The sequence below is a fragment of the Galeopterus variegatus genome, unplaced genomic scaffold (assembly GCF_000696425.1).
Source record: "Galeopterus variegatus unplaced genomic scaffold, G_variegatus-3.0.2 Scaffold54, whole genome shotgun sequence".
NCBI classification, from domain to species: Eukaryota; Metazoa; Chordata; class Mammalia; order Dermoptera; family Cynocephalidae; genus Galeopterus; species Galeopterus variegatus.
In genome coordinates, this window is record NW_007726165.1 from 385808 (window position 1) to 409491 (window position 23684).

General features: G+C 35.0%; 1 protein-coding gene across 1 annotated transcript in view; it reads left to right on the top strand.

Annotated features, from left to right (window-relative positions):
• SRP54 (signal recognition particle 54kDa) overlaps positions 1-23065 on the top strand; it is a 39299-nt gene extending 16234 nt beyond the window's left edge. The window contains exons 5-16 of the mRNA XM_008573820.1: positions 3143-3247; positions 5987-6053; positions 6132-6189; positions 8668-8818; positions 9900-10048; positions 10335-10435; positions 10964-11050; positions 14240-14313; positions 14508-14616; positions 18720-18890; positions 21546-21641; positions 22532-23065. Coding sequence (XP_008572042.1) covers positions 3143-3247; positions 5987-6053; positions 6132-6189; positions 8668-8818; positions 9900-10048; positions 10335-10435; positions 10964-11050; positions 14240-14313; positions 14508-14616; positions 18720-18890; positions 21546-21641; positions 22532-22623 — 1260 coding nt within the window. The 3' untranslated portion in view covers positions 22624-23065. The remainder of the gene's footprint in view (positions 1-3142; positions 3248-5986; positions 6054-6131; positions 6190-8667; positions 8819-9899; positions 10049-10334; positions 10436-10963; positions 11051-14239; positions 14314-14507; positions 14617-18719; positions 18891-21545; positions 21642-22531) is intronic.
• Positions 23066-23684: the final 619 nt, after the last annotated feature.

Below are 23684 nucleotides of genomic sequence, written 5' to 3' on the forward strand. Positions count from 1 at the left end.
AGACAAAAAAAAAAAAAAAAAAAAAAAAAACTCTTATTGCTGCTGCTTTTATGAAAATTATTGTGAAAATCTTAGACCTTTAAAAATATATATATGGGTGTGATGATAGGAAAAAAAGGAGGAAAGTGTTAATGAAAATTTTTTAGAGCAATAGATATTCACCAGTTGTCTACTATTATTTTTTCCTACTTTGTATGAATATTTTCATTTATTCTTTTGGTACCAACAGCACTGATAGGTATTTTGAAAAAGTCCAATATTTCAGATGATAAATTCATTTGAATTTAGTCAACTATGCTAACAACAACAAAAAGGAAATTCAGGCCTAAAAGAGGTCAGAGAATTTATCTAGTTCATAATTCTCAGTTTGCAGTTGAGAAAAGTGAGATTGTTTATGGCAGACCCAGGTCTGATCTCCAAACTCCTGGTGTATGACTCCTAGAATTATTCCCAGATTGCTTTTCATTTAGTGCCTGAAGTCAGCACAGGATGAGTGGAAATTTTGATTGTTGGGGGTTTGTATCTGTCGGCAATTCTGGAGCATTGGGTGCTTTATTAAGAAGCATTTATTGAGTATGTGCTTTATTCCAGGCAGTATGCCAAATGCTGTTGACAGCAGAGATGAATAAGACTGGTCCATATACTCTGTAGTTTATGGTCTAGAGCAGTGGTGTACAAAGCAAGATCACAATTATTTTCATAATAGTAAGGCACTGTTTGCCTTTTTTATTGTGTTGATTCTCGCACTGATAGTGCAAATTTAATGGCGGGTTAAACTCCCTAGCATGAATCAAGGCATTGGAACCGAACTAGACTAGTAGTCATTGTACTCGTTATTGCCACACACTTGCAGTTAAAAAAAAGAAATACCAATTTCACTTAAGAGTGTCCTTGATGATGCAGTAGAAGTTAGTAACTGTATTAAATCTTGACGCTTGAGTATACATGTCTCTTTAAGATTCTGTGTGATAAAATGGGAAGTATGCATAAAACCCTTCTGCTGCATACTGAAATTTCTTGGTTGTCTTGAGGAAGCACATGTGTTATTTCATTGCAAGCTGAGCTAGCTGCTGTTTTCACAGAGCACCATTTTTATGTGAATGATCAACAGACATATAATCTGTGGTTATTAAAACTTGGCAGACATTTTCTCTAAAGTAAGTGAAGTGAGCTTGTCACTTTAAGGAAAATAATTGACAATATTGTGGCCAGTGATAAAATTCAAAGCTTCAAGTACAAACTAGGACCTTGTATCTCCACCATTAGTTTGACAGTATTCCACTACTTTTCTGATGAGGTCAGTATTAATATTAACAAATAAAAGTTTTTAGATGTCCTGTGGTGAAATGTGTCAATAATGGGAGAACTGCCTAACTCAGTGAACCAATATTTTCTAAATGATTAATGCATGATGTTATAAAATTGTGCACCAGTATAATATCCATTCAAAGTGCAAGATAGAATCACAGATTTTAATGTAACAGAATATGAAAATTTATATAGTATCAGATTCCACATTGCAGCTAACCTTTACAAACGACAATGATTACAAAGGAATTGTAAAAACAAAGTTGAAAACCGCTGTTCTCGAGAGTGGGAGGAGGAGAAGATAGATTTATAAAATAATTATTCAGTGAAACATATATGTTCCAAATAATGGGTTCATAGGGAGCTGAGTGATTCTGCTATGAAATGTAGAAAATGGATGAGAATATAGGGTAGCATCAGTGTACAGAAAGGGTCTAGGAGGAAGGGGAGTGGATTTATGTTTAAGACAGATTTTGCCTGTTTCAGAAGTCTGCCCAAGGCTAGGCCTATACCTGAGAAAGGCATAAGAAAATGTATTTTCTTTTCCCCTCTTCTCTACCACATGTCTTTCCTCGAAATTCAGATATAATATGGATTATATAACCTTTATGGTATTGTCTAGGGTGGGCTTTGCAAACTTTCACATAAAAGTTTAGGCTTTGTGGGCCACATGGGCTCTATTTCAACTACTCAGCTCTGCTATTGTGGTGCAAAAGTAGTAAAAGAATGAGTGTGGCTGTGTTCCACTGAAATTTTTTTTTAACATAGTTTGCCAACCCCTGGTCTAGGACATTAACTACTATTATGGGTTTATTACTATATGGAGATATGTGTTTCAAGCTCCAAACAACTGACTCACAATGGAAATATTATTTTAAGTAAACTTTTAAAATGCCCCATGCTTGTTAATTTGGGGAGTATTCCAATATGAATCTTAATTGTCCACTGGCTGTCATAACATTGGTGATTATTTTTTACAGTAGATCTTTGGCACTGGAGAATTTAATATTTGACCTGGAAAGTCTTCCACATGTAATTTGTCATTTTGCTCATAAATAAACATTTGTTAAATTGTACATGGACGTAAGTACTATCCAATATGGTAGCCACTACCACGTATGGTTATTGAACACTTGTAATGTGGCTAGTCCAAATTGAGGTGTGCTTTATGTATAAAATACTTTACACATGAGATTTGAAGCCTTAGTATGGGCAAAGGAATGTATAATATCTCATTATCTTTTTATATAGATTACATGTTGAAATGATGATATTTTGAATATATTAGGTTAAATAAAATGTTAAAATTAATGTCACTTTTTTTAATGTTACTACTAGAAATTTTTTAATTCCTATGTGACCTGCACATATCTTTTTGTATTATATTTCTGTAGCGCTGGTGTGAATTGCTCCTTTGGCTCAAACTTGGTCTCACGTTTTATTTCACACTCCAGTTTATTCTAAAAAATGTTTTGAGATCCTTATCTCTGAATTGATTTGGGAGAATAGGCTTGATTATGACTCTACAATGCATTATTTTGTATTCTTAAATTTCACTCTGTGTACAAAGGGGAATAACAGAGTTGTCTTAAAATGGCAGGATTATAGTACCTTTTATTTTATTTATTTATTTATTTGGTGGCTGACAAGTACAGGGATCTGAACCCTTGACACCTGTGCTCTAACCAGCTGAGCTAATCGGCCAGCCCTATTGTGGCTTTTATATGAATATGTCCTGAAATTATTTTCATAATTTAGAAATTGTGAGGGGAGGGGTTTTGAATGTAAGCATATGTTAGCCTGACTTTATTTTTATTTTATTTTTGGCATGTAGCTTGTAGATCCTGGAGTTAAAGCATGGACACCCACTAAAGGAAAACAGAATGTGATCATGTTTGTTGGATTGCAAGGGAGTGGTAAAACAACAACATGTTCAAAGGTAAATTATGCCTAATTAAAAAGAAAAAGACATATAGGAGGTTTGTATAAATCAAGTTTTGTGTTAAAGCCAGGCTTTATAATACTGTTGCTTTACAATTTTGTGTTACTTGATGTACCTATTATGTTTTTGTAATAGTTTGTAGGATTGGAAGAGGAAATTTCATAGTCTCTTGTGATTGCTTTTTTAAGAATGGTAGACTTCTATAGAACTATGTTATTTCTTTTATTAAAAAAAGACTGTTCCTATACTTTAAGGAAGTGAGTATATGATTTTTGGAAAAGAGAATGTGGAAATTTTACCTTAAGTTCTATAGCTCAAGATTCCCTTTTCAGTGTCTCACCCAGCATAATACAGATCTTCATTTTGCATATCCTTATACTAATTTTTAATTTATTATACCACTCATTTTCCAGGATTGGGTATCTCAATGTTATCAGATATTTTTTTTTCCTATAAGCTTCAACTATGTTATAGTTTATGGGGGGGGAAAAGACAAGATTATTTTTAGAGGGTTTTGTTATTGTTAGTTATGGTTAACATTAATAGTAGTTAATGTTTTTTTATTATGGTCATTGGCTACTTGATTATTTTATATCCTTTGAATATGACTGTATGATAATTAAACTCTTTAAGAAATTTGCTGTATTAAAAAATCTTTGGGGCTTCCAGTCAAGATGGCAGAATAGACAGTCCCCAGTATCACTCTCTCCCAAGAAATCAATCAATTTACAGCTATAAAAAAGCAACAACAGCCAAGCTCTGGAGCCTCTAGAGCTCAGGGGAAGAGGAGGAGAGACCTACGGAGTGCATGATGGTGGGAGAAGCCACGATGAGAGAAAGAAAAAACCATTCCGACCATTTCATGCTTCTGTTGCTTTAAGGCTGGAGCTATTGAGCGTACAGAGCAGGAGCCAGCAAAAGCCACAGCTGTGCCCTTTGGATGAAGTAGCTTGGAGGTGGCAGGGGAGAAGAGGGTCTTGGTGGCCTCCAGGGCAGCAAGACCACTAATAGGTTTCCTGTGGACCCACATAGGAGTGAGGAGCCAGAACACCTGAAAAAAGGAGCCACTCAGAGGCCGGTGAGTCATTGCAAGGGACTGCTGCACAGCCTGCCCCATGAGAAGTATTTGTAGCATGGGCAGTGGGGGAGATGGGCCCACCAGGGGAATATCGGGGCACAGCAAGGACAGCTGACTGGCACCCCAATCAGTGAAGAACCACTCAGAGGAGACTGATCAGGAATATAGAATTGCATGCGGTGCAGTTTGATGAAACGACTCAGGCCCAGATCAGTTTCTGTATAACCCAGGTGCAGTGGGTCTCTGGAGAGCTGGAAGTACCTATAAAGTCAACCATAAAACCTGAGCTGCACAGAAAGCCTTCCCTAGGGAATCAGCAGCACAGCAGCAGTTTAGCTAAACCACACAGCTCAAGTACTGGTCCCCACAGGAAGTACTCCCAATTTTAGAAGTAAGCAAAGGACAAAAAATTAGTTCCAGCCCAGGCATGCTATCAGCACCTCGGGCTGCATGGGGCCTTGAGGTATGGAGCTGGGGACAGGACCCCCCTTCCACAACCAGGCACTCCGCCAGCCCCTCGGGGCCTGCCTGGGGATCTGAGGCATGGAGTCAGGGACCAGCCCTCCACCCCCACAACCAGGCACACCACTGGCACCAAGGAGCATGCCAAAAACATCACCTTCGTGTGGGTAGCCCACCACAATAACCATGGCTGCTGTGAAAGTGGCTAGATGCCACAACCACCATTCAGGTGGTCCGCCAGCTGCTGGAGTGCATTGAAACAAGGAGAGTCACCAGCAGGGATCGAAGAAAAGAAGAGGATGTCTCTCTTCACAAAGCCCATTCCAGAGTGGTAGAAGAACCATCTGCTCTACGGTAATATTGGGGAACCTGAACACACCTCTCAGCATTGGACAGATCATCTAGGCAACAAATCAACAAAGTAACCATTACTCTTTCAGAAGGAGTGAAGAAATCTAGGGTTAACGGGGGGAGGAGGGAGGGAGAGGGGTATAAGGAGAGATTGGACAAGGGGCATAAAGAATAAGTATGATTTGTAACAATATATATGCTAGTAATATTGATTTGATCAACATATGTCAACATTGAACCCCAAAATATGTATAATCAATTATAATTCAATAAAAAAAAATAAAGAAAAATACATGGTGGAAAAACTGAGGAAATCAAGTAAAGTCTACAGTTTAGTTAATGTTAAAGTACTAAGATTAATTTCTTAGTTTTGACAAATGTGCAATGGTATATAAAATGACACATGGGAGAAGCCGGTGAGGGATAGTCAGGGACTCTTTTCAGGGACTCTTTTGACTATCTTTGCAACTTTTTTGTAAATCCAAAATTATTCCAAAAGAAAAAGTTTACTTTTAAAAAGGAAAAAAAAAAAATCTTTAGGGGCCGGCCCGTGGCTCACTCGGTAGAGTGCGGTGCTGATAACACCAAGGCCATGGGTTCGGATCCCATATAGGGATGGCCGGTTCACTCACTGGCTGAGCGTGGTGCTGACAACACCAAGTCAAGGGTTAAGATCCCCTTACCGGTCATCTTTAAAAAAAAAAAAAAAAAAAATCTTTAACAATATTACTTTCAGGAGAATTATGAGCAGTTTTACTTTAGGTAAATAATAAGGATAAATAGAAGAAATTATGTGTATAATTTATTATATTTTATGATATATTTTTTTAATCTTCCTTCTGCAGTTAGCATATTATTACCAGAGGAAAGGTTGGAAGACCTGTTTGATATGTGCAGACACATTCAGAGCAGGTAATGTGTTGAAATTTAGAAATTGTTTTCTGTAATTTTATTTTCAAGTTTGAGATTCATTAATTCTTTATCTCTTAGGGGCTTTTGACCAACTAAAACAGAATGCTACCAAAGCAAGAATTCCATTCTATGGAAGGTAGATAACTATTTCTTATTTTGTTTCCTTTTTACTGCCTGTTTTTTTTTTTTCTTTCTTTTTCTGTTTTTTATTCTGAGACTTATATGCCTCATCTCTGTCTGACGTGTATGTGTGTCTCTCCCTCTCTCTCCCTCTCTCTCCCTCTCTCTCTCTCTCTCTCTCTCTGTGTGTGTGTGTGTGTGTGTGTGTGTGGCTGACCGGTATGGGGTCTGAACCTGTGACCTTGGTGTTAAAAGGCTAACCAACTGAGCTAACAAGCGATCCTGCCAGACTTTATTTTATACTATCTGGTTACATTTTAACATATATTTATAATCCTTTCTTGAACAAAGTAGGGGTGTAATTAATAAATTATCTTTTAAAATAATTTAATTTAATTTTAATTTATCAATATACAACGTAGTTGATTTTTTTTTTTTTTTTTTTTTTTAAAAGATGACCGGTAAGGGGATCTTAACCCTTGACTTGGTGTTGTCAGCACCACGCTCACCCAGTGAGCAACCGGCCATCCCTATATGGGATCCGAACCCGTGGCCTTGGTGTTATCAGCACCACATTCTCCCGAGTGAGCCACAGGCCGGCCCCAGCGTAGTTGATTTTTGTGTCCCTTAACCAATTCCTCTCTCCCCCTTCCCTAAGTATCTTGTATTACTATAATCTGATCCTTCTGATCCAGCCTGGTAAATCAGAGTGGGCATTGTTTAGTTCATGACTCTGCCTGTGCTTATTGTCCTGCCTAGCATGCTTTCCTATCTCATTCTGCTTCTGGTGAATTCTGGAATTCACACTGGTAAATGTCACAGGATAAGTTTCTTTAGTATGTATCATTTAAAAACATTTGGATTTGATCACCCTAAAATGGCTTATAATCTTTAGTTACCTCAGGTAGAGATTCTGATCATTGCTATCCCTTGCTTGATACATTATTATTCTGTTAGGTAATCTGTACATCTTAGAATGATTAATTTAAAGAATCAAGTCTGGATTGAATTTAGAAGTACTTATTTGAGGGACTTTTTACTTAGAAGGACTTCTACTCTTTGTCTGGCCAGAAAAGCTAGTGAACTTTGGCTATGATATGTTCTTTATTTAGTTTTTTTTTCTTTCAGTCATGTTTTTTAATGATCATTTCTAACAGATAAATAAAAGAATAATGTTAGGAATTTTTTTTAGGATAAAAATGATTTCTAATATAGTTTTAAACATTAGAGATAATAAACAGTTTTTTTTGGTTCAGGGATATGAACCCATGACCTTGGTGTTACCAGCACCACGCTTTCCCAAGTGAGCTAACAACAGTTATATTTTTAACGCTTACAATTTGCACATGATATAATTTAGTTGATAATTACTTATCTATTGTCCAAAGCCAGAGGGGCCCACTAATTTTTTTTTTTTTTTCCTTTTTGTCTTTTTTCCTGACCGGCAACGGATCGCAACCCTCAGTGTCGCGCCCATACCGGACCGGGACCGGCCACGGGATCGCAACCCTCGGTGTTGCTCCCGCCCCTTGCTCAGCCAGTGAGCGGCCAGTCTGTATGTGGGATCTGAACCCTCGGCGGAAGCGGCGCACTATAGCAGTGCACCACCGGGCCGGCCCGGGGCCCACTAATTTTTTTTTTTTTTTGTCTTTTGTCTTTTTCCGTGTCCGGCAACGGATCGCAACCCTCAGTGTTGCCCCCGTACCGGACCGGGGACCGGCGACGGGATCGCAACCCTCGGCGTTGCTCCCGCGCCTCGCTCAGCCAGTGAGCAGGAACCGGTCTGTATGTGGGATCCGAACCCTCGGGCGGGAGCGCCGCCGCACTTCCCAAGCGGCGCACTATCCAGTGCGCCACCAGGCCGGCCCATAATTTTTAACCAGTATTCTCAATATCAGAGTGTGTCATAGCATTTCAAAGAAACATTTATGTACTAATTATAATGTCTATATTTTTAGTACCAAGAAATTGGAAAAACCTTAAATGTCCACAGCAGGGCATTTATTTAATATAGGATAATATAGCTATCTAATGGAATGCTGTATTGTATAACCATAAAGTTATATTTTAGGAATATTTAATAATTTATTTAACAATAATATTTAATGTAATAATTTGTTTAACAAGAGTATTTAATGGTTTTATAAAGTGCTTACAAAAGGGCAAAATGGAAAAACAGGTATTAAACACTATGTAATGTGAGTTCAGTTATTAAAGAAGATGTAAAAAAATTTGAAGGAAACAAAACTCATTCAAAAAAGACGTAATGGTATCATACAGGGTTTTGTAATTAGAAAATTGGATAGTGCTTTATGCTGCTCTAGAAGTAGATTTCGATATTTAATACTTACTAGATTTTATTCCTTTAAATTAAAATTGCAATGATTTTGGCTTTTTCAGAATAGATTAAAGGTATAGACTAACAATTTTTAAATTAATATTTGGAAGTTTTGCTATTGTGGTTTTTGTTAAATCATTTGTCCACGTTAAATAGCTATACGGAAATGGATCCCGTTATCATTGCTTCTGAAGGAGTGGAGAAATTCAAAAATGAAAATTTTGAAATTATTATTGTTGATACAAGTGGCCGTCACAAACAAGAAGACTCTTTGTTTGAAGAAATGCTTCAAGTTGCTAATGCTATTGTAAGTAGCTTTCGATGTAACTAAGGACTTAGTTTAATTTAATCATAAAACCTGATTGAGTTTTATGTTATATATAAATTACTTCTTGCCTGTAAGGCAAATTTCAAGTAATTTATTTCTGTTTTGGGCACCTTTATTTGTATAGTGAGGACTTAATCTCATCATTTTTGATCTCTGTTAAATATGAAATTTTCATGAGTATCAAAAAATAATTTACTTTCTCTTTTAATCATCCTCAGTATATATTAGAAAAAAGTAGCAAATGAAAACTTTAAGAATTAATCTTTAATGTCTTTTAAATTTTTTTTCTGTAAATTATTTGAGTTCAATTAGAAACATTTACTTTAGAGGAATTTTGAATGTTTTTCAAAATAAAGCATTTAAGAATATTAATCATTTAATGTCTCTCCTTTAAAATTGTGATGGAAGTAACTTGGGGAGAAGAAGCAGTTTATAGATACCTGTAGAGTATATTAGAAACCCATGTTTTATGATTGGGTTTTGGCAGTAATTCTTTGGTTACTGGTTAGTGCTAATAAGTTAATTTTTCAGTTATGCTGTTATTTTGACTGAGTCGAACAGATCTATGGGAAGTAGTCTCAGTCTATTTTATTCATTTTGGTTTCAGTATATACTCTTCTACTTTGTTTTTTCTGATTTACTTTTGCTCTTCCTTTGCTTAGAATGCCATTTTTCCAAATTTTGCATAACTTTTTTCTATTTGTTCAGGCCTCAGCTCAAATGTTACCTCCAGAGAGGCCTTTCCTGACTACCCTACCTAAAGATGTCTTCCACACTTCAGAACTGATATTCTGTATCCCATTTTAGTTGTACATCTGAAATGTTTATTTGCCTATTTATTATGTGTTTCCTTTGGCCAGAATGTGAGTTCCATGAAGACAAGGATTTTCTTATTTACCTCTGTCCTGAGGACCTAGATGGTACCTAATACATAGTACTCCCTCAACAGATATTTATTGATTGAATAATTATTTATAGTTAATATTGTTCTATAGCTTTTAATGATGAAATTTGCTTAAGATCAGTAAAAATATGTATCTTTTCTATTTAAACTTTCTAGCAACCTGATAACATTGTTTATGTGATGGATGCCTCCATTGGGCAGGCTTGTGAAGCCCAGGCTAAGGCTTTTAAAGATAAAGTAGATGTAGCCTCGGTAATAGTGACAAAACTTGATGGTCATGCAAAAGGAGGTGGTGCACTCAGTGCGTGAGTATCACTGATGTTGTCGTCCTATGTCTTGGGGTTATGTGAGGTACGTGTGTACTTGTAGTTTTCTTATTGATCATTTAAAATATATTCCAATAGTGGGCCTAATATGGTCTATAAAAGAAGTTTAAATAGAAATAGAATTTTGGAGCCTCTCTGATATAGCTCTAACTAATGAAAGGAAACTTGAATTTTGTTCCTTTGTCTAACTTTGAAAATTTGCTGGAAATTTGTTTTCTTTTTTGAGTTTATTTTATATATATATATATATATTTTGTTGTTGCAGGGTTGCTGCCACAAAAAGTCCAATTATTTTCATTGGTACAGGGGAACATATAGATGACTTTGAGCCTTTCAAAACACAGCCTTTTATCAGCAAACTTCTTGGTATGTATAGTGGCAAGATACAGAAAAATCTCCATGAGATCAGTATGGATCTTTCGGACAGATTAGGATTTTAATCCTGCCCTCTCTAACTGGTTTAGGAAAATCATTTCCTTCTGTGATTTATCTTCCTCACCTGCAGTGCAGTAGGGATGATGGTTATCTGCTTTGTGTGGTTAGAATAGTAAAATATGCTATTAGATGGAAAGTTCTTTGGGAAAGTTTTAGAGCACAATGCAGAAATCTGTGGTTGTAGTAATAGCAGTTGTAATGGCAGTAAAACTTTTCTAATGTCTCAAGGTGGTATAGTTAGAGAGCATGGAATTTGGAGGAAAGCCCTGGGCTGGAGTCCCTGCTTTGTCACTTCTTTGCTGCTGCTTAACCTCTTTATCTTTAGTTTTCTCATCTGCAAAGTGTAGTAAGAATACCTAACCTGCCTACCTCATGAGGTTATTATGTATGTGTGTGTTTTTTTTGTGTAGTGTAAAGCAGCATATACTGTGGTTAATATTTCTTTTTTTGGTCTTATAGGTATGGGTGATATTGAAGGACTGATAGATAAAGTCAACGAGTTGAAGTTGGATGACAATGAAGCACTTATAGAGAAGTTGAAACATGGTATGTGAATGGCAAAAAAGCATTTGCTCTCAGATATTTCCCTTGATTTCTTTTTGATAAAGCTATTATTAGTTCAAAATGATAATTTCTATTATTAGAGTCAGTTTTTCAAATGTTCATTATTTTACATGAATTTATATGCAAATCTGAGCAGTTACAGAATCAAGTATTTTTATTTTCTTTCTTGTAATCAAATTACCTTAGGGTTAAAATCAAGTCTTTCATTGAGTTCCTTGAAGTAAAACAGGTTAAAAGCAAGTTAGAACACACTCCTCTAATCTGTTTCTTTTCTTATACATTATATATATTACAAAATATATAAAAAGTTTAAAAGGATGAGATTAAATACACAGACACACATGCAGACATTTTCTTCACTCCCCATGAAAGGCCACTCCTATGGAGAAGTATATATCACTGGATTTGTATCTCTGATATATTTTTTAGCTGTGTAACTTTTTGTAATCTCTTAGTCTCAATTTCAAAAAAAGCAGATAGTACTAACTACTTTATGTGGTTGTGAAGATTACTTTAGCTGATGTGTGGAAAATGTCCAGCACATTATGAGTTCTCAACATATATTATTATTGATCATTCCAGTTTTTCTTAGAATGATCTTTTCCCTTAATTCCTGTAGCTGTTTACTGCTCTTTCTCTTTGCTTTTTCTCACTCATCTTGTCAGGTACTTGTGCTTTTACCTCTCTCTTACATGTTAGTGTTTTTAAGGGATTATTCTAGGTCATCTTCTTTCTCTGGAGCTTCAGCCTCATATATCAGTATGTTTACTACTCTATTCTTAGATGTTCCATAGATACCTCAAATTCATCATATTCTTATTTTCCCATCCCAACCTCCCACCCCATTGTTATCATCGATCAATGTTAACATCATTTGTGTTGTTGCCAGAGTCAGAAACTTGGGTGGTGGTGTTGATTTTTATTTCTTCCTCACCGTGCTCACTCCTTTCCCCATCAATCAACTAGTCTTAGTGATTCTACCTCCTAAATATCTCCATTCCACCCCCTTCTCTGCAGCTGCCCTGCAACTATGCTAATTCATCTCTTAGATGAATTATTGTAAGATTTAATAGATCCCAGATTGCTTATTGTAAGTCTTTTAACGGATCTTCCAGCTTCCTGGGCTCTTCCCCTTTGATCTATTTTTTATACCACAGGCACAATGATCTTTCAGAAATACAAATTTTTTTTTTTTTTTTTAAGAGATGACCGGTAAGGGGATCTCAACCCTTGGCTTGGTGTTGTCAGCACCACGCTCAGCCAGTGAGCAAACCGGCCATCCCATATATGGGATCCGAACCCGTGGCCTTGGTGTTATCAACACCGCACTCTACTGAGTGAGCCACAGGCCGGCCCCAGAAATACAAATTTGATGCCATTACTACCCTTCTTAAAATCCTTCAGTGGCGTCCTATTCCCTTTTGAACATTTTTAAATGATTCTGCCGTCTAGCCTACATCTTCTAAGTTTTGGCATTGTTCTTAGCATTCTGTATGCCAGCCATGCTGAACTTCTTTCCGTTTCTCAAATATACTTTACTGTCTCTCACCTCTGGGCTTTTGCCTTTGCTAGTCTTTCTGCCTGTTGGACATATTCTCTCTTCTTCCTACCTTTACCCTCCTCTCCACTGGCCAAGCTGGCTAACACCTACTCCTACTTCATATCTCTCCTTAAATGTTCTTCTTCAGGGACATTTTACATGATCCCTAGACTGTTAGAACCCTCTGATACATGTTTCCATCACATCCCATAGTTAATTATTGTATTATGCATCACAATTATTTGATGTCTGTCTTCCCTGCTTGAAGGTGAAGGTAGGGTCCATAGCTGTGTTCTTCATCTTTTATGTTCATAGGACCTACTGCAGTGTCTGGCACAAGTAGGTTTTAAGTAAATATTTATTGAATGAATGAATTTATCCTTCATTGCCTGATTCTTTTTCCCTGCCTTCCTCTATCTTGATAACCCTAGCACTGCTTCTATTACCACTACCAAGCTGGGTGGTATATTCCTATTCTGTCTACTTACTGACTCCTGGCTCTCTCCCTATGTCTCTGCATTTTTGCTTCTTCTCCTAATAGTCTACTCATTTCTTAGGTCACCAAGGGCCTTCTAATTTCCAAATGTAATGACCTTTCTATTTTTAAACTCTTCACTTGAATTCCATGACAGTGGATTTCCTATATTATCATAGCTTCCATTATCACTTTTGTATAATTGGCTAAATGTGTATTTCAGCCTTAACCTTCCCTTCCACTGTTTAATTCTGCATTCCTAGCTGCCTTCTATAACATTTCTTTTACAATATTGTACTATCATTTCAAATTCAGAATGCCTGAAGCCAAGTACCTTTTCTATTTTTGTCTTTAGGACATAAATAGATTAATACTCTTTCTCCTTTGCCTTCTTCCCTCTCTCTTTGTAATTGAAGTTAATTTACATACAATGAAATGCTTGAATCCTAAGGATATCATTCCATCTTTTTTGACAAATGCACAATAACCCACATCCTATGAAGAAACAGAACACTTCCATTACTCTAGAAAGTTTGCTTGTGCTCCTTCCCAGTAATACTTCATATTGTAGGAATCCTAGAGTATGTTTCCCCCCACCCCCAGTCTGGTTTCTTTAACTCAGCATAATATTTTTGATATTCATTCATGTAGTTGTATGTATTTGTAAGTTTGTTCTTTTTATTGCTGAGTAGTATTTCATCCACAGTCTGTTTTTCTATTCATGGACAACTAAGCTATTTAAGAAATTCCAGATAATCTTCTGAAGTGTTTTTGTTATTTTACATTCTCACCAGCAGTGTATGGGAGTTCTACTTGCTCCATATCCTCTTTAACTTTTGGTGTTATCAAGCTTTCTGATTTTAGTCATCCTACTTGGTGTAGTTTGTGTGCCTTGTTTTCAAGTTTCTTGTGAGATTGTGTATGTCCATCTTCTCTGACAGAATATAAGCTTCTCTAGGATAGGATCTATGTGTCTATTCTCCATAGGATTCATTCTATCATCTTGTACATAGTAACTGCCCAGTGAATATTTATGATTGGATATTTTATAAGTAAGTGTGCTTCATCATGAATCCATGATTAAGGAAAAGATTAGTTTTATTGAATGGAAATGTACATTCTCTAATATATGTGAATCATTTATATTGTATTTCAGGTCAGTTTACGTTGCGAGACATGTATGAACAATTTCAAAATATCATGAAAATGGGCCCCTTCAGCCAGATCTTGGTTAGTTGTCCTTAAACGTTTCCTAGTACCTTTTGTTTTTCATTAAAATTTTTAAGAAAGATACACTTGCTTTAATTATTTTTGATATTTGTGTAAATATTATTTTAATAATTAGTGTCAATATGAAGGCCAATAGTTATATGTGGACATTTAATCTTAAGCTATTGCTGACTTTATGTTTCAATCTATTTTAGGGGATGATTCCTGGTTTTGGAACAGATTTTATGAGCAAAGGAAATGAACAGGAGTCAATGGCCAGGCTAAAGAAATTAATGACAATAATGGACAGTATGAATGATCAGGGTAAGATGGTAGATGACTTGACTTGGGGGACATTGTTCTGAATATAGAAAGTTGAGAATTGCACAGTGTTCCTGTGGACAATATGGGGGAAAATTTAGAGTGAAAGATTATTTTTAGGTAGATTTGTAGTAGCTTAAAAGCTCTTACTCAAACGGTTATGATTGACTTCATCACTGAATGAAACGTCTTTACAGTGCTTCTCCAAATGAGTTGCCAGGAAAGAAACACTAGTTCTCCATGATGTTGATAGAAATATTTTAGAAGGAGAAATCTCTAGTCAAATTTGAGGGAATGCTGGGTTTAAAAGGTTAAATAATTTTATTTATTATAAGTCTCTTCAGAGCTTTAATATGCTAACATACATTGGGAATGTGTACAAACTTCTTTTGCTGTGAAATACTCAAGGTTTCAGTCTTCTCCAGAAGTGTAGTGCTCGATCTCTAATCTTCTGTTATCACTACCTCCTGTTCTTCCAGGTCTTTTACCTGGTCCTGAGTCTGTTAGCATTCCTAGTCCCATGACTCCTTTTTTTTTCTTTCAATTTTTAGCATCCTTTCTCATTTCACCCAGCAGCTATGCCAAATATTTATCATCCTTTCTTAAGCCTTCTACTCTACCACTTGCCCAGCTTGACCTCTGACCTCACAAAGAAAATTTGGTATTGAATTCCCTCAACCTTTGGCTCATTTAGCTATGAGATAGTGAAAAGCACAAACTATTCTTATCCTGTTTATGCTATTTCAAGGACCTCTATCAATAAAATTTTTTCCTGTAGCTTCAGTCTCTCCTTATCTACTAATTTTTTTTCTACATCAGCATGATTATTCTTAAGTTCATATTTTCTTGGCTTGACCTCTCCCTCTAGTTTTTATTCTGTGTTTCTTTTCAGTCAAGTTTCTAAAGAGAAAGGTTATATTCTTCTCAAACCACTGAAATCTGACTTCTGTTCCCACCGTTACTCTGAAATAGGTCACACAGAGATCTCCAATAACTTCCTTCTGGTCTTCTTCAGTGGATACTTTTCAGTCTGTTTTTTTTTTTTTTTTTTTTTTTTTTTTTTTTTTTTTTTTTTTTTTTTTTTTGACCTTTACAACATTAAATGTTGTTAATCACTTTTTTTTCTTGGTTTCCATTGTAGCATACCCCTACTCTTAACTTACCTTTCTTGTTATTCCTGCTCAGTCTTCTTCACTGGTCTCTTTCTCAACCCATCTCTTAAATGAATATATGCTCCAGGGTTCTGTCCTTGGCCAGTGTTACTTATCATTTTGCTCATTTTCTTTGAATAATTCATCCATATCTGTACTTATCAACTAGCAGACTTACTACTTACTTTTTGTAGTTTCTACCTCTTTTCTGAGCTCCAGGCTTTCATAGTGACCCAAATAAGATTGTGTCTTTCTCATCTCCGTCTTTAACACTACAAAAATTTGTTACATATAGACTTAATTATTGCAGCCATATGTAGCATATTTACTCTGTGCCAGGCACTGTCCTGAGCATTTTACATATATTAACCTATTTAATCATCACAACAACTCTTAAGGGATAGTTTATTCTTATGTGCCTTTTTCAGATTAGGAAACTGAGGTATAGGGAAGTTGAGTAATTTGCCCAAGGACTGGGCTTCAAACCTAGGCATTTTGCTTGAGAGTCCACACTCTCCATCACTGCCTCTCTCGGTGCTCACTAAATCCTGGACAGACCTCTTTACTTAAATGTTTGTGAGTTATCTGAGACACATGGGATGTAAAAGTAGTGCTTCTTTCTTGATGAGTGACACTTCTATCTACCCAGTCACCCAAGCTAGAAACTGGGGTGAATTAAATTTATAACCTTGCTATTTCCTGTCTAGTGGTTGTATTGATTATTGATTTAGAAGTATTGAAGTGACTGGCTTTTCTCCTAGTTGTGTCCATTTGCTTTATGTATTTTGAAGTTCTTTTGTTGGGTAAATACTCATTTAGGGTTGTCTTGGTGACTGTTATATCATTATGTAATGAGCCTCTTGGTTTCTTGTCTTCTTTGTCTGACATTAATACAGCTACTTCAGCTTTCTTTTAATTAGTGTTTGCATTTAGCAAGTTCTACTTCCTAAATATTTCTCATATCGTCTTTCTTCTCTTTGTCTCTGCCTCCCCTGCATTAGTTTATACTCTTAACATTTTTTTTTTTTTTCCCCTTTTGCTGGCTGGTACAGGGATTGAATGCTGGACCTTGGTGTTACCAGCACCACATTTTAACCAACTGAACTAACTGTCCTTACTCTCATTATTTCTTATTTGGATTACTGTAGTCTCCTCCTAATTTTTCCCTTCTTTTTCACTTCTCTTTCAGTCTGTCTTCCTCAATGCAACCAGAATGGTCTTTCCAAGCTTAACAATCCTAGGGTCAAAATCTTTCAGTGTCTCTTTATTGTCTTCATGATGAATATCAAACTTCTAGGCCTGGCATAAAGTTCAGTTATAATCTTGTTCTTACCTATCTTTGCAACCTCTTCAATCTCTCAGCTCCATTCATGCTCAGTTCCTTCTATACAAAACTAGTTTCATTTATTCTAGGAATCCACATTCTGCTTCATAGAATGTCCCTTGCTCCTTTCTGTTCTTTGTTTAACTCACACTTGTCCTTCAGGACTGCTCAGTTAAAGGGAAACTACCAGAATGGAGCCTTTCCTGACTTACTTTCTTCTTTAAATTTGGTCTCCTTCCACTACTTGCTTAACTTGTTATATTGCTTGCCATGCTGTGTTGTTATCAGTTTATCTTCTTTCTCTCATTTGATTTGAATTCTTGGAAGAAATATGATTTCCTAAATATTCTATAGTGAAGATGTAGCTAAAAAGCTGCATTTATGAAATGGATTTAGAGATTTTAATGGTAAAGTTATTATGAGATAATTACATATTGGTTTGTATTTCATTGGTAATCAGACTTCACCTGGATTTCAGTTTACTTCTGGACAATATACTTAGAGGGTATAGACAAATTAGAAGATGTATTTAGAAAATAAGGATGACAAATTATGTAAACCATGTTATAAGAGGAACAATCAAAAGACTTGGATATTTGTCACATAGAGAAAATTTGCAGGAGACATGGTGGCTCTCAAGTATTTGAAAGCCTTATTTTTTGTCTATTAAGGAGACATATACACTATAGGAATAGAAGTGCCAGGCAAACATTTCAGTTTAATATGTGAAAAGTTTTTCCATAATTATAGTTACAACAGAATGGCATAGAGTTTCTTATTTTAGGTAGTGGGTCACTTCTCCTGGGGCTATTAAGACTGAGGCTAGATAACCACTTATTAGGGGGATGTTGTAGAGAGAATGCAGACATAATAGACATTTTAAGTAAAGTTTATCCCATCCCTAAGATTGCATGCAACTGAAGCCAGAAGAAATGCAGCTTATATTCTAAGAGTGATTAAAAGCCTGGAGGGAATTAACTCATTCTTTATGTGCTACAGAAAGGGTCAAAATAATAGTGATAGTAATTACTTGATTATAGGAAATATAATAATTGTTCTATTGATTATAAATAAAATCTACCTTCTTCTGCTTGCTTATATAACCTAAATTTATGAATTCAAGGTTAATAGTTATTTAGGGTAGAGCTAAGGTAAATACTTTTGTTCTTTTTTGAAATATACCATATACCTTTGGTGTCTAGAGGGCATGGAAAGGGTAGACATGAGATACGGCAATGGTGGACATGGGGTTTCAAAGATTCTCAGAATGTTCTATTTTACTTAAACTGTAGGCAAAATACATGTGTGTTTGTTGTGTTTTTATAGCTTATGAATATTATAAATGTTCTTTTGAATATATTCCATGTTTAATTTTTAAAAATCCGAGGCAAACATGGTGATAGACTTACGGCTGAATTTGTTAAATCTGGGTAGGGATTTGACCATTTATTATATATCTGGTTTTTTTATGTAAGATATTTCATAATATAAAAAGAAAAGTGAAATAATTATTTCTTTAAAAAACATATCTTCTAAGTTCTATTAAGTTATATTTTTCCCATTTGCACATAAATGCTTTGATGATGAATGAAAATTGTATGTAAGAGAGAGTAATTGACCTTTGCCTACAGAACTGGACAGTACAGATGGTGCTAAGGTTTTTAGTAAACAACCAGGAAGAATCCAAAGAGTAGCAAGAGGCTCAGGCGTGTCAACGAGAGATGTTCAAGAACTTTTGACACAGTATACCAAGTTTGCACAGATGGTAAAAAAGATGGGAGGTATCAAAGGACTTTTCAAAGGTAAGAAAAATAAGCTCATCATTAGTTAACATACTGAAAAGTAGGAACGAAATTGAGAAACTAAATATTAAACTCAGGGAGTACTGCCAGTATTGGAAAATTCACTGCTGAATTTCATGTTATACAAGAATACTTCGAGAATTTACAATATGATCTGTGATTTATTTGTTTTCAGAATCAAGGTAATAAACATTACTTTTTAAAAAAACAAAACAATGATTTCATTTTAATGAACATGTAATATATGTTATAGAAAAGTTAGAGAATATAAGAAATTATAAGAAAAAAAATTCAAAACACACATTACCTTTACTCCTCAGAGAATCCCATGGGTCCCATTGCAAATAACAGTTGATGTTAACTATTGCTGTCTTCTGCCATATCATGACTGTTTTTCCATATTGTCAAGTATTCTTCAAAATATAATTTTTAACCACTGGCTACTACTATTCAAGTTATGCATGCATCTTTGTTTATTGTAATACCTCTTTGTTGGACCCTTTGGCTGATTCATCTGCGTCTGTATCAGTATCAGTTTCTATGCAGAATCCTCAAGGATTTTGTTTGTTTTGATCAGAAAAGTAGTAGATGCTGAATAAATTTTGTAATAATACCATTTCTAATTTAATGGTCAGATTTTTTAAAATATGTGTAGATTACTACGTAAGTTTAACATTTCTTTGTACTGGTTTGAAACCATTACTGGTTTGAATTTCCTTTTGACCTCTTCATGTTCCTTGTTCAGTCATTCCATTTTTCTCCCTTATTGCTTTGTAATAACTCTTTAAAATCCTTGGTTTGTATCTGTAAATATTTTTTCCCAGTTTTTCATTTGCCTTTTATTTTAACTTTTCTATTTTTAATGTAGCCAAGCCTATCTGTCTTTTCCTTTGATTTCTATTATGCTCTTGAAAGCCTTCTCCATGTTGATACCTCAGAAGTCACCTATGTTTTCTTCTACTTGATTTTGGTTTTATTTCTTATTTGACTTTTTATCCCAACTGGAATTTATTTCACTGTATATTATGTAAGCTAAAAAGATAGGTTTATTTTCCCAAAGACTTGATCAACTATTCCATTTCTCCTCAATTTTTTTCTATCATGTAAAGAGCTGTTAAAATGAATTTTTTATTATTTTCAAAAATGTTGATTAGACAAGCTCCAAAGATGAACAATTCCACTGAATAGCTTCTAAAAAGAATGAATATGTATAGATATTTTTAATTATCTTTTGTCTTTGACACTTCTATTTTCCTTGCTTGCTATATCCCATCTTCTCTTTTGTGATAAGGGGGAAAGGTTAGACAAACATGTTTAAAATTGGTTATAATTCCCAACATTCCACGCTACTTCAGATAGTGACTAATAAACACATTATGTCAGTTTAACATCTTTCCCAAGTGATGTTGACTATTCTTGATAGAACTACTGCAGATTTATCAGTCAGATGTTATGTAAGCATTGATTCCTCAGTAAAGGCACAACCAAGATAAAGGCAGTGGATGCACACGCTACATCCTTGATCACACCAAACCCTTAATATTTTTAAGATATTTTAAGTCCTGAAAAACAAACGTTTAGGACAAATCAGCAATGAACATGGAATTCATATCTTCCACAGATTTATTCATCATGAATTTTTTTTCAGAGATTTTATCATATACTGTCATAAAAACATATCTTCTTTTTCATTCATAGTTCTTAATTTGCATATTTTATACAGATTAGCCGGCTATGAGCAGAGAATCAGGGGCAGCTTTGATTTTTCATTTTTATTAAATGCTACTGAGGAGTACCATAGTTAATACTCCTTTGAAATAAATAATTTTGCTGAAGCAATTGTACTATTTCATTATTGTTGCATTGATGATCTCTTTTGTTTCCAGTCCCTTAAGTGTACTGCTATTCTGGCCTAGAATGCATCACTTTCATTGGCTGGCCTTTTTACTGTGGAGTTTTGACTGTGTGTGTGGAAATTTTTTGACAAATGAAGTTGTGTTATTGGTGTTACTAGTCTCAAAAGCTTTCCATTACTGTTCTTATTATTTTTTAAGATCTCCTTTCAAGAAAGAAGCTTTTCATTATTTTTTTAAAAGTTTCTTAGATATATACAAATCTTCAAGTTCTCTCAGACTCATTCTTTCATATTCATTTACCATCCATCCAATCTCTTTCCCAATTAACCATATCTATAAACTCAGCTTTTTGTTCAGCATTCCCCTATCACTGTTAGGCAATTGTTATAGTTTACTATTAATAACCACTGGATACAGTTTTGCTTATAGTGGTTCATTCACAGGCTTAACTAAAAGTATGAGCAAAAATCGTAGTTGTCTCGGTAGAGTATGGTGGTGATAACATACATCAGGGTCAAGGGTTTGGATCCCTATACTGGCCAGCCAACAAAAAACAAATCGTAGCCTTAAAGTTCTTTGTATGTCCCTTTATGTAGAATTTCATTTGTTCTTTCTAAAAATAAAAAGTAGGTGATTGAAAGATTAGAAGGGTATATGTAGAAATAGAAATAATTGTGTTACAATGATAAGATTATAGGTGATTTTTTTCTTTGTGTTTACTCACTTCATCAAACTTTCTATAATACCCTGATAATATTACATCTTATACTGACTCAAAATCTTTTTTTTGTTTTTTCAGGTGGTGACATGTCTAAGAATGTGAGCCAGTCGCAGATGGCAAAATTGAATCAACAAATGGCCAAAATGATGGATCCAAGAGTTCTTCATCACATGGGTAAATACAAAGTTGTTGCCAGTTGGTAATACACAGTTTAATTTATAGGGTTGAGTTTTAATGGTATGCCTTCTGTTATGATATTATGAAATCTGTTCAAAAGATGTGTGATTTGAGGGAAACGGCCATATGAATTCTAAGTTGAATGTTGTAATACTGCTATAAAAGATGAGGTTTTATGATTTTTGAGCAAGCTATTTAATCATCTTTTGTTAATGCTTTTCTAGTGACCTTTTGCCCTATTTTGGAACCTGGATATTTTTAATGATGGAAGTTTGAAATTATGTAAGGATTTTGAACCCCAGTTTCACTTTTATTGTGTAATCTTTGGAAAGTCTCTTAAATTTTCTGAACCCCACTTTTCCCTTCTGTAAAATCATCGATCATATCTCATCACGAAATCGTGGAAATTAAATGGGCTAATATATATGAAAGCATTTAAGTACAGTCTGGGCATATAGTAGATACTTAATAAATGGTGAATTTTTTTCTTCCTGTAAGTTCTATGAAATAATTCACTATTAATTACTTTTTATGTAACTTAATACTATCTACAGCAAGTCTCTTTTGGACATGGCAAAAAAAAAATATTTGTTTAGATTTATTGACTGTGCAACAGGTACTGTTCTAAGATCTTTTCATGTATTATCTATTTATTCCTCACAGTAACTTGATCAAGTAGGTTATTTGGGTAGGTTATTCATTCTCTTTTATAGATGAGGATACTGGTGATAATACAAATATTTAGTTGGTGTTCTGTTTAAGGCTGATGACTAAATTGCAGTCAGAACCTAGTGTTTTTTAGAAGTTAATGTACTTGTTAGGCAAAAGTAATAAATGTTTCAAGTTCTGCTTAATAATTATCTGTTTTTACTCTACTTTCACTCTAGGTGGCATGGCAGGACTTCAGTCAATGATGAGGCAGTTTCAACAGGGTGCTGCTGGCAATATGAAAGGCATGATGGGATTCAATAATATGTAAAGAAGATGCCTTAATATAAACTGACTCAGTTGATTACGTTATTTGCTGAGACCTCAGAGTTTCCCTCCTTTTTGTGAATGGGGAAAAAAAAGTATTTTTCTTGCCTGTCTTGCTCTTTCTTTTTCTTCTTGTCTTTTTTCCTTTTTCCTCCTCTTTTTCTTTTTCCTTCTTTTTTTCTTCCCTCTCTCCCTTTGATATAGGAGAGGAATATATGGTTTTTGTGGAAATCATTATATTTTTGCTTTAGATTTTCTTCTGTTAGTTTTCACCATCATAATAACACTTCTTAAATTAAACAAATCATGATGTAAAATTTTAGTATCTAAAGGTTTTTAATTGTCTTAAAGGCCAAGCGTTACATTTGTAAACAGTCCTGGTCAGTAGTTACATGATGTCTCAATAAATATTCTGTAAAATAAACTTTAAAGTGGTTATAAGTTAAGGGGTTGTTAACTTTGTTTATGGTTTAAAATGATCAGTATAGGGCTGGCTGGTTAGCTCACTTCGTTAGACCATGGTGCTGGTAATACCAAGGTCAAGGGTTCAGATCCCTGTACCAGCCAGCTGCCAAAAACAAAACAAAACAAAACAAAACAAATCAGGATATCAAATAAAAAAGTAAACAGAAAAGACAATAGATACATGTCATTTAAAACTTCGCCTAGAAGGGCCAGCTCGTAGCTCACTTGGGAGAGTGTGGCGCAGATAACACCAAGGCCATGGGTTCAGATCCCTATATAGGGATGGCCGGTTAGCTCACTTGGGAGAGCGTGGTGCTGCCAACACCAAGTCAAAGGGTTAAGATCCCCTTACCGGTCATCTTTTTTAAAAAAATGAAAATAAAAAATAAAACTTCACCTAGAAATGAACCTTTAATGAGAAATATGGCAGAGTAAGTTAACCATGAGTATTAGGAATTTTTGTTTAATTTAGAATAATTGAGATAATTTTGCCATAGAAAATCTTAGTTCTACCATTTAACAGTTTGGTTACAGTTCACAATATAAAATATTTTGTATATAACTTGTACTTTTAACCTATTTTTGAAGCCTTAATGGCAA